We start from the raw sequence: 12108 nt of genomic DNA on the forward strand, positions 1-12108 counted from the left end.
CGTAAACAGAAATTGCAAGGGACAGATATGACAATAAAGGACTGACCACCAGTAAGACGCGCAAACGCGGGAAGCGAACGCAGCTCGTACATATTTGGTTTTTTTTAAGATTTATATAAGGAGTCCCCAAAGCAGCTCCATATATGGGCACAAGTTGGACCACGCCATCACAGTCATGTCACCATGACTCGGCCATAACCATATAAGGAGTCCCCAAAGCAGCTCCATATATGGGCACAAAAGCGTGACACACAGACACACGGACGGACACACAGACATGATCTGCTAGGTCTCATAGTAAGTGCAATGACTGACGGTCTCTAATACTATACTCTTAATATGTATCTACAAGCTCACAACATGTCACGATGCATTGTGAGCTTGTAGATAAGCTATTTCCACTGTTTCTATTTTAAATATTTGTAAATCTATCAACATTTTTAAACATGGAAACGATTATGATAATTATGCAAAAGTAATTGTGATTATCTCAAATAATTGTTATTGTGAAAGGCCTACCCATGGCATTCTTTTCACTATAATGTAAATATCTTTGTGGCGGCTTGTGGCTCCTTGGCCATCTCATTATATTCTCGCTCTCGGTGGGATTCTACGGCTCGTGTTTTGTCATACTTTCATATGCGTTGTAAACATTGGACGAGAGCAGGTGCAGCCACGGCGCAAAAGCACTGGAGAGGAAATGAGCACAAAAACATGCCTTGTCCCGCCTTCGTGTGTTCCTTATCCCTGTGGCCCTCTCTCCTGTTCCAGCTTCAACACGCACGCACGCACACACACACACACACACACACACACACACACACACACACACACACACACCATTTGCTCAGAATACACCAATTGGCCAGCTCCCCTGTCTCTTGTGCTGTACCTGTTTCTAACAGCCAGCTGGAATGCAAGACCATGCTGTGATAAATGGCCAGGCAGTTTGGACCGGTAAGGGAAGGAATCCTCCTAGACGGTTTTGTTTAATTACCAGCCTACTAACAAGTGGTAGGGTTTGATTTGACTCAACGGGGAAATAATCAAATGTTTCTGGCAATTAGACTGGTTGAACCCCACCAAAGCTATAATTTGATATATGTAAGATCATTCACATCCAATGTCTTGCTCAAAGGTCAGCGTGGCTTTGGTTCATTTTGAAACATTTCTACACCGTGATGTGACGTTGGACATATGCTGACATTTAAACTCCGAGAGTGCTCATTGATTATAGCAGTCTGACAGTTACAGTTCTTGCTAATGTGCCCTGCACCATAACTTACCTTTTGCTCTCTTAAACCCCCTATATATGGTAAACCTGACCTGAGAAAGCTCTGTACTAGCTCAGTCCTTTTTTTCCCTATATACTGTAGACTGAATCATTTAACTGAAAATAGCCAATCTATGTATGAGCTCACACCATGACACTGTGTGTGTGTGTGTGTGTGTGTGTGTGTGTGTGTGTGTGTGTGTGTGTGTGTGTGTGTGTGTGTGTGTGTGTGTGTGTGTGTGTGTGTGTGTGTGTGTGTGTGTGTGTGTGTGTGTGTGTGTGTGTGTGTGTGTGTGTGTGTGTGTGTGTGTGTGTGTGTGTGTGTGTGTGTGTGTGTGTTCGTGTTCGTTAATCTGTGCACATACACACTCCCTGGATGCCAGAGCAGAACCCCTTCCAAAAATGTGTCCTGTTATAATGCCACCAGGAGGCAGATTTTTGTATATTACTCCTACAGATTTTGTCCAAATATCACGCAAATCAGTACACAGTATCTCTATAGTCATGTGATCGACACGGATCTGTCAGATTTTCATTCCATCCTGATTGGCATTGGCTTCCAAAGTTTGCAGGATTTGTCGGTTTTGAACAAAATGCCTCAAGTCATGATCGCAGTGTGATTTCCGTGAAGCACATTCCCACTAGGCCGAGGGTGGCGCTGCAGGCTGATTGACATTTTTAACTATAACTGCACAGATCTGCGTGAATCTTTGCACGCACACTCGATAGAGGCCAACGAAAAACCTCTGTCCTACATTGTTCCACATCAGCCTTTTATAGCGCCACCAGGAGTCACGCAAATCGGTACAAATTATCTCTATAGTCATGTGTTCAAGATGGATCTGTCCGATTTTTGGACATTGCTGGCCCACCTGTGTTCCAAAGAGCACTTTTTTCTGGTATAGACCTATGTTTCCCTTTCATGAAACTTTGCTGGTGTCAAGATTTTATTGTATTATGTTTTAGTTTTTTTTGGATGCTATGCAATTGAATGATCAAGGAATTCTCACATTATGGATTCAGCAGCAGCCCCACTAGAAAGCTGATATTGCTTTGTGTTAAGTGTTTTTATTGATCGTATACCAACAGAGTACTGTATACTCAGATTGCATATGAATTTAAAACAAAAAATGTATGGATGACATGGAATGTTTTACATTGATTTATTCCATTTCAGTTTGCAATCTGAGATGTACTTATATACTTGAGCATGGTGGTTTGTAAGTGTAGTCATCCATCTGTACCAAATGCACAATGAGATACCCCCTCTACTATACATGAAAAAATGATTGGTCTGTAACCTCTCCCAGTCCTCATCTTAAATGTATACCTTTTAGAGTGATACTACTACATTACACAAATACACAACCATGTCTTCCATTTTTCCATTCTTCTATTCTGTGCACTATCTATCTATCTATCTATCTATCTATAAATGCACACACCAACTTCAAACTTCAAATTCGACACACGCATTCCACGGTGTCGAGTCGGCGGACCCATGGTTGTCCAGAACTGCCACAATAGGCCTCTGCCCGGGCTCTGGACATGCTGTGGGTTTTAGAGAGGCATATTGAGTCACACACCTAGGAGTCTAGTACTGTACTGTACTGTACTGTACTGTACTGTACTGTACTGTACTGTACTGTACTGTACTGTTCCCCCTGCTCAGGGTCCATATATGGACCTGGCCTGTTCTGACATCATTCTGACCCGTGCTCTGGACAGGGCCCCTGCTCAGGGTCCATATATGGAGCTGGCCTGTTCTGACATCATTCTGACCCGGGCTCTGGGCAGGGCCCCTGCTCAGGGTCCATATATGGACCTGGCCTGTTCTAACATCATTCTGACGTCTGGATAGACTCAAAGAACTCCATATATGGGCATAAAATGGACACAGACATAATATCTGGGTGGGGCATGCATTTCCAACTTGCATCGTTCCGAGTAGGCTAGTGCCCAACGGGCACCGCTGTAGAGGCCCCACGGGCACCGCTCTAGTCAAAAGAAAGAAAGAAAGAAAGAAAGTATTCTATGGTATTTTGAAAACATTAACAATTTGGTGTGACACCTTTTCAACCTTTCAATTTTTTTTTCAGGGTATGAGGTATTTGAACTCATGTCATGTTCCTATTTTTTTTTCCACAGACCTGATATTCACCTGGATCTTTAATGAGTACCCATCATTTGTGAATCAGGATACTCGTCGTTTTATCTCCCAGGAGACGGGGAATCTGTACATCGCCAAAGTGGAACCTTCTGATGTGGGCAACTACACGTGTGTGGTAACCAACACCGTCACAAAGACCAGAGTTCAGGGGCCACCAACGCCACTAGTGCTACGCAGTGATGGTGAGCTCTAAATCCCTTCATTTCCCCTGTTAAGGAATACAAATGAAATGCAAAGGTTAATTAGCTTTTTCTTTCCTAATTTCAGCATGTCCTTCAGTATGTTGATCCAATGCTTTAGGTTGGCCTTATCAAGGCACTCCAGTGGAAAGGTTATCCTCCTCAGCAAGCAATCTAATTGTGGACCTTTGTCCCAGAACGATGTACTCTGTTTTTTATCTCACAGAAGACAGTAAAATGGTGCTCTGGTATCACTGTGGTAAAGTACCTGCCCACTTAAAAGTACCTGCAACACTGGCCTGTGTTCGAGGAAGGGAAGCCAGGTGGGGAGGGTGATAATTGTCACTGCACGTTATCCCTGTCAGCAGGGATTGTTGGGCTGGAGCAGTAGGACCCACCAAGACTCTACATCCTCCCGATGGGGGCTCCTCACTGGTAGTTGAGTCATGGGGCGCATACGTTGGTCCGACGTACTAACAGTCTGACATGCAACAGTCCAACCCATGCATGGCTGGTTTCCGTGGTTCCCGACATGCGTTGCCGGTTAAGACACGTGTGGCCGGTTAACCATTCGTAGCTCCCGACATGCGTTGCCAGTTAAAACTCACCCGTGTCTTCCCTGTGAGGTTAGGTTTCTGGGTAGGGTGTCGGACTAATGCCTGTTAGTACCAATTATTAGACCAATCACATGACAACACAGAAATGTGTGTGGGGAGGAATCAATTGGCATAACGACTAAATTGGGGAGAAAAAGGTAAGAATTAAAAAAATATATAAAAAAGAAGTTAGTAAAATATTCAATATTCTGCAGTGTTTGGATCATTGGATGACGCGTAAAGTCCTGAATTTGAGTCAGCTGCAAATTATTTATCTGTCTTTCTTTATCTTTTTTTTAATTATCTCCAAGATGAGATGGGTCCCCGGGGATACCGGAGAACTCGCCAGTTTTCTGACTCGCCACGGTTTAGTGCATTTTAGTTTTAATTTCATTTAAATTGCATTGAATTGAGAGAGAGAGAGAGAGAGAGAGGATAGTTGTTTAGAGTTAACACTAGATGAAGTAGGAATGTTAATTAATTAGTAAACAATATCCTGAATTGGTAGGCCTACTATCATTGGTATTCACATACTCAACTTTTTTATCATTATCTAGCTGACCATTTAATTGCACAAAATAATTTGATCACTTTGGAAATGAACTATAACATCTGTGGGTTTGACATACTAACTACACTGATGAAGACAGCATGTTAGCATAACGATGAAGACATTGGAAAACTGGCGAGTTCTCCGGATACCGTCCCCGGGGGGTCCCCAGAACTTCCAGACCCACAGGAACGCGCCCAGGGGGGCCGGCTGGTTTCGGCGAGCTACCCCGCGTCCGGAACGGTTGAGAAATGACAGAGTTACCGTTTGGGTCCTCAGGGTGTCCCTGTACTGTACTGTACTGTACTGTACTGTACTGTACTGTACTGTACTGTACTGTACTGTACTGTCAGATTTGAGAAATCCACCAGAGCAATTTGGTGACTTCCTTTGTTTTTGTTCTTCTTCTTTGTCATTCAAACCTTTATTTAATTAATGCTGGAGTAGTGTTCTAGTATCAAACCATCAATACCAATCAAGAGGGTCACATTAAACAGGTGTATCAGACAATTACTAATTCTCTTATAGCTGTCTCGTTAACATAGGTTATAGGTCTGTGGTTACACTCCAGTATTGGACAAGCCATGATAAGGATCTGAATTAGCTTTCACAGTCTTTCTAGGGAACCACCCAGATAACATATGCCTGACAAGATCAAAGAGATTAAATGTGCCTTTCTTCCACATCGAGGGCAATTTGTACAGAACAATGTTTTAACAGTAGTGTTGAAGAAGAGTATTGTGAAACAGCATCTTTCAAAACCAAGAATATAGTAGTGTTTTTTTCTGGCACCATTACAAATCTAGAAAGGGCACCGTCATTATGTCTGTGTGGTGCATGTAATGACATTTTGGCATCGTGCATGTATGAAAAGGCACAGGTGATTGGCGGGAAAGACTTTGATAAAGTATTCTGATAATGAATGCCTTGTGTCAGTTATACTTGTAGGCCTACAGGAATACGAATCAGGGCGGAAATGTAAATGACAGTGGCCTCCATTGACATAAAATTGAATATGATAACTGGCAGCCAATGTGTGAAGTCAGTTGCCCCGGCAAAAGTAAAGGGTTGCAGCCGTCGAGACCTGAGGAATCCACAGGGTAAAATAGGTTGTTTCACATTTGTGGCGCTCTAAGTGAAAAGATTTGCACTCTAACAGAGGCCCCCATGTGATTCACTTTTGGGACTGATTAGTTCACCAATTTGGAAAGACAATTACAGCAAAACGGTATAGACTATCAAATAAAGCAATAAGCCACAAGAGGCCATGGTTTACTGTGGGTTTTAGAGAGGCATATTGAGGCACAACGCAGAGCAGAATGCCTCCAACCTTCTGTAGTACAGTACAGTACAGTACAGTACAGTACAGTACAGTACAGTACAGTACAGTACAGTACAGTACAGTACAGTACAGTACTAGACTCCTAGGTGTGTGACTCAATATGCCTCTCTAAAACCCACAGTAAACCATGGACTCAACTGTGACTCAACAAATGACAACCAGAGACTGAAAGTCTGAAACGTATTCAAGGATTCAGTTCCTAGGCATGCGGCATGCAGAAGAAATTTGACACTGATCAGTGTAGTAGTTTGCAAGATTAGCCACGGACATACAGACAGGCGAAATCATCTCCGCCGCCGGCCTTTGGCTTGGCAGAGATAAACATTCATGTGACAAAGTTAATTCAAACTAAATTCACATCTGTTTGTCCGAAAGATGATGGACAGTTTTGATTTGTTGACATGAAGAAGTCAAACAACCTAGAAAGCCAGAATCAATATACCATTTTCCCCACTCACAGTGAGTGACAAATACTGGAACTGCTCGGCTGACAGTAAATGGCAGAAAGTCTTGCTTGATGTAATGACAGCACCCATTGGGGATTTTAGTTTATAGCTGTGTAAGCACACATATTTCACAGGGATGTAAAATCTCAAGCCTTCTAAACAGTCAAATCCGGAATGTTAATTTCCAGCTGCGACAGCATGGCTGGTATTGTTTTCACCTTGTGTGAATGTGTGTGAGTGTTTAGCATGTGACAGTCTGACTGTGAACAGATTTTGCCAACACGAGTCACAAATTATGCGTACTGTAGCCTGCAAGTTAGTTCGGGCAGAGGCACTCGAGAGGTTTACATTATGCGCTTGTTTGCTCCTACAACCACCCCTGCACCACCAGTGGGCTCTGCTTTTTCGGCGTTTTCCCCTGGGTGGTTCATTACAGTATGAGTATATCTCCCTGCTCTTAAATGGTTGCATTCTAATGTGCTGAGCAGGGAGCAATATATAGCAGAGCCTGAACGCCAAGATCAAATCATATTCACACTAAAACATTTAAATATTTATTCATAAATATATGCATGTTTTCAATCTATTTGTGAGTTATCTGCCTGAACTGTGCCAGGGCTCCAGAAGTAGAGGGTAAACAGATACTGGCTTGCTGAGACCTTTTTACCCATTAGCATTGCTATATGTTTTCAACAATTTCACCAGTACCTTGGGAAGTGTCATATCAGGCCCAAATGTATAATATGTTGCAGATGCGATACATTTTGGGGATGTGTAGATCATAATAAATGCTTTGACTTTGGCTTTAGGCTGAGCTGGATAACTACCTTTTGGCTTCTTTCTCTCCTCATTTCTTCAAAAGGAAGGAGGCACTGTTTGAGCATTCTCCAACAGAGCTGAGAGCAGCACATGTTATAAGCAGAGAGGCTTTTGAGTGCTAGATGTTTAAAATATTCTAACTTTTTAGCAGGATGGCGCTGTACTTCAAACGTGTTTTCAACTGTCATATGAGAACAGCAGGGGTCCCGGTTATAACTCACACACGGCATCTGTTGAGCACATTTACTAAAATACAAATGCCTTGTGGGCACAGGTTCCTATCCCCGGGTGTGGAGCCTTTGAAGGTGTTTGTTAAATATCCATATTAACCAAACTAAGAATATTTCAACCTTCTCTGTTTTAGGAACTCTAGTGGTGGGGCTCGGATGGCAATGTCAGAAAACTGCTGGCTGGATTGTAGTGGAATTTGCTCTATGGACCCTATGCTTCACTAGCAGGGCTTTCTTCTTGTATAAACTGACTAAAGCTTTTGTCTTTTGCATTTATCCTTCAGGTGTGATGGGCGAATATGAGCCAAAGATCGAAGTGCAATTTCCAGAGGTTGTCCACGTAGCCAAAGGATCCACTGTAAAACTGGAATGCTTCGCTCTGGGGAAGTATGTACAACTCAAGCTTTAATACCACAGCTCACTGGCATGTTAAAATAAAAATGGTAATAGAAAGGCGGCATGATATTTTTCATGTGTATCAACCATGAATGCTGCATCAAGAAGAGCAGGGGTGAGCGTGCTTTTGCGGCTGCGGGTCACAGGCTCTGAAACATATTGCCCCTCGATCTGCCCAGTCGATTGGGGCATTTACTGTAGATCCCTACTTAAAACCCATCTGTTCTTTCTTGCTTTTAATTCAGCACATTGATCAGCTTTGGGCTGTTGTAAATGTGCTATACAAATACAGTTTGATTTGATTTGATTTGATGGCTGTACCTAGATATTAGTATCTAGGTTTTATGTATTTAATGCTTAAGTTTAGTTAAAGGCAGCTTGTGGGGTTTCCTTTATAACGCTGTGCACTGCAGTCATAGCTATAGTGTGGGTGAAAGCCAATTACTACAATAGCCCTATTGTGTTTTATGAGCAAGCTACGTAGATCTTTCAACATGTCAATCTTTCACATTTCATTTCTATAGTCCTGTCCCCTCTATAAACTGGAGGAGGGTAGACGGAGTCCCCTTTGCCAGGAAAGTGGACGTGAGGAAAGCCAGTGGTGTCCTAGAAATCCCGTACTTCCAGCAGGAGGACGCTGGCACATATGAATGTGTGGCCGAGAATTCCCGTGGGATGAACACCGTAAAAGGAAAGCTCTCCTTCTATGGTAGGTGATCCTGAAGTGCATGAATATTTGACCAGAGTGGGCTGCATGTCAGGTGTGCTCAGACTGAGCGGCACACATAACTAGTCCTTGTGCTATAGAATTGTCAGTGTACACTCCCGCATCGTACCGTACAAAAAAAAGCAAGATTTGTTTTAATGCAACATTAAAATGATTAAAGGCTGTCAGCCATGATGCCTCTAATATTAAATGCATCCAGATTAAAGGAGTCGTGCGGATGAGGCTGAGTCCTTGGATATGACCTTGTTTGCGAGCCTTGTATTTGGTTCCAGCAGATGGCATCATGATTGACATCCAACTTGACTGGAGATCGGAGCCGTTAAATGTACTATACTTAGACTAGAGTCACATATGTCTGATAAATAATCTGCACCACAGCATCTGGATGAGCAGGAAGGGGCTTACCAGAATTATTCATTGTCCTGTATAATACAGAGTTGGCATCTGTGCTGTAGAATGCAGGTAATGATGGCCATGATTGCTGTTACCAAAAAGTGAGGACATAATGTCATTTCTGAAATGAGATACATGCATACAAAATTATTAATAGCAGACATGTGACATAAATGCTGGCACCTTCAAAATAATAACAGGTAATTTAAATCATTGGTTTAGAAAACTTTTTCCATGCAATGCATTTGGAAACACAGTATAAATTCAAAGTAAATGTGTATACGGAAATTGCATTTTACAGAAATGCAGAAACAGAAATAGACATATCTCAGCTCCCATAATACAACCATTATGGCATTTCTACAGTACACTATTGTTAACTATTGCATTAGGTTGAGTACTAGGTCTGGCTATTTAAGCCGTTTTATGGTCTCCAAATTTGGACAGTTGAGACCAGTGTACAACTAGGGGCATGGGATGGCATTGTTCTTAAGCATGTGCCTTCAGGCTATCCAGACCAAAGGGATTTCTTTCTCCCTCCTGGAAACTCTCTGCTGCATGGTTAATGACCCACTTGCAAAAATAACTCGTCGGGATGTGTGTATGTTTAATCATACATGTTGTGCCATTGTGCCAGTATGATTTTAAAGGTATGATATTCTGATTCAGCCATAATTATATTGTCCATAAATCTCTCTCTCTCTCTCTCTTAATGTCTGTATTTTTAGGTTTTGTGCATTTCTACAATAGTTGAGACGAAGAACCATCTAAGTCCATAATTTATTCTGACCCCTCCCCGAAAAGGCCTATCTGTCCTGACCCCTTATCTATAGCCTACAGTAACATATACATTATGGATCATTATTATGGACTTATGGATGGTTCTTCGTCTCAACTGCTCTGTCATTAAAACGTTACAGAGCTTACTTGAATATAATTGAGTCAGCCATCACTTACCAGAGTCTTGCGGGTGCTCTGCACGAACATAAAGGTGAACGTTTCACTGGCGATTAATCATCCACACTAGAGTGCTGATGATGCATGTCTAATTCTAGACATTTTAGTTGAATGTCAATTCGAGTGATTAAGTGTGCTGGAAATGTTGAACGCCATTTTAAAACAAGCAACGGTTCTCGGCGTTCCCATACCAGTAACACATCACTACTCTCCTGTAATATCACACTTATAACAGCTGCAGGCACAGTTCAGTTGGTTCGCAGTTTAGCTGTTCTAGTAGTTAAGACGTTGTCCTTTTCACACATAGTACACCTGAGAACACAACTCTTCAGATATGCGACCAACATGTAATAGATTCCGGGCAGAAAATTCTGTATTTAAGGCTACAAGGACAAAATCTTGTGAAACACTTATGGTTGACCATGATGCCTTTTTGTGGGCAGGAGCTGTCACTTAAGTTAGGTGCAAACTGTGGCAAGAGAAAAGGAAGGACAAAGTGGACAAAATACATTTGAAATATTTGGAATCAGCTCATATTCTCCACCCTTTTTCAATAACTTGTGAGTTTGTGGCATTATTTATTTAAAAGGAGCTTTCCTTGCAAAAAAATAAATACTGTAAACTGACAAGTAAAGTACAGTATAGGGACAGTGTTTATCACATTCTGTCTTTAAAGGGCTCTTCACTGAGTTCACTCTAGATGTTGTTAACACCTGAAATAACGAAGATGTCAATTATTGCAAGTACAGGAACATGCAGGATCAGCATGTTCCTGTAACTCTATTCCAGTGGTTGCAAACCTTTTTTCACGCACGCACGCACGCACACACACACACACGCACAAACACACACACACACACACACACACACACACACACATACACACACACACATACACACACACATACACACACACACACACACACACACACACACACACACACATACACACTTGTGTTATTCAAACATGTTAACCACATAAGCCTTACTACTCATCTGCGAAGAGAAATGCCTAGTCACAACCTAAGGCAGAGAGTGCAAAGTGTCGGGACGGAACATCCGTCAGATGAATTTCCCCCGGATACGATATTTTTCGACCAATCACAACATTGTAATTGTAAAGCTATGTAAAGCGTCAATGTAATTTCCTTGAGCAGTACTTCCGCCAAAATCGTCCTTAATACTTCCACCACTTTCGTTTATGCAAAGCCCAGCGTGCATAAGCCTTCAGTGCTTCTTGTATGATGGATAGCAAACATAGCTTGTAGATCTGCTTTTTTAGACTGTTTTTCACAAGATAATGACCACATAATGCAAGTTATGCTTTTGTGCAACATAACCTCCAAACAGATCTTTGGTGCCCCACCAAGGAGGGCCCGGACCCAAGGTTGTGAAACACTGCTCTATTCTTCTCTGCAGTAACTGGGAAGGATTTGAGTCGGCTCACTAAGGACAGCAAACATTTGTACTATCCACAAGGCTGATCATTGATCACTGTCTTTGCTATGCTGTACAGTTCAGTTTGTTTGGTTGATTTGTTTGTAACTGTTGGCATCTCATCTCAGTCATCAGTCAGTAGAGAGTGACTGGATGCTACAGTAGTTAGAGGGTGGTGTAGATAACATTTGTGACCCCTTCCAGTATTTTCACCCACAAGTCGGCTGAATAATATGTCTGCTTACTAACTGTGTGTAGCATGAAGTCTGGGAATGGCTTCTGCGGTACACTTATTTAAACTATGTGAGCAAGGTCAGTGGCTTTCAAAGTGGGGTCCGTGCCCCCCAGGGGGACTGCCACAGGCACCAGGTGGCCATTTGTAAATGAGGAGAAAATATATATATTTATATATCTTTTAATTTCAACTCATAAGATTAATTGGCAGTGGCAGTTTTTGAGTGGTGCAACCACTCCAAGGAATAGCAGTGTCCCTATGTCCCAACCTATGTGACTATATGTGACTATGTCCGTTTAGAGTACCAGTAGGGGCAAAAGTGGCGCTGTTGTGCCAGAAACAAAGAGAGAGAGAGAGA

General features: G+C 42.3%; 1 protein-coding gene across 1 annotated transcript in view; it reads left to right on the top strand.

Annotated features, from left to right (window-relative positions):
• The window catches only part of cntn4 (contactin 4), a 130609-nt gene that overhangs the window by 70107 nt on the left and 48394 nt on the right, over nucleotides 1-12108 (top strand). Inside the window, exons 5-7 of the mRNA XM_080788291.1 lie at nucleotides 3422-3625; nucleotides 7890-7992; nucleotides 8526-8710. Coding sequence (XP_080644417.1) covers nucleotides 3422-3625; nucleotides 7890-7992; nucleotides 8526-8710 — 492 coding nt within the window. The remainder of the gene's footprint in view (nucleotides 1-3421; nucleotides 3626-7889; nucleotides 7993-8525; nucleotides 8711-12108) is intronic.

This window comes from Protomyctophum bolini (assembly GCF_963924005.1).
Source record: "Protomyctophum bolini genome assembly, chromosome: 2".
Taxonomy (NCBI): domain Eukaryota; kingdom Metazoa; phylum Chordata; class Actinopteri; order Myctophiformes; family Myctophidae; genus Protomyctophum; species Protomyctophum bolini.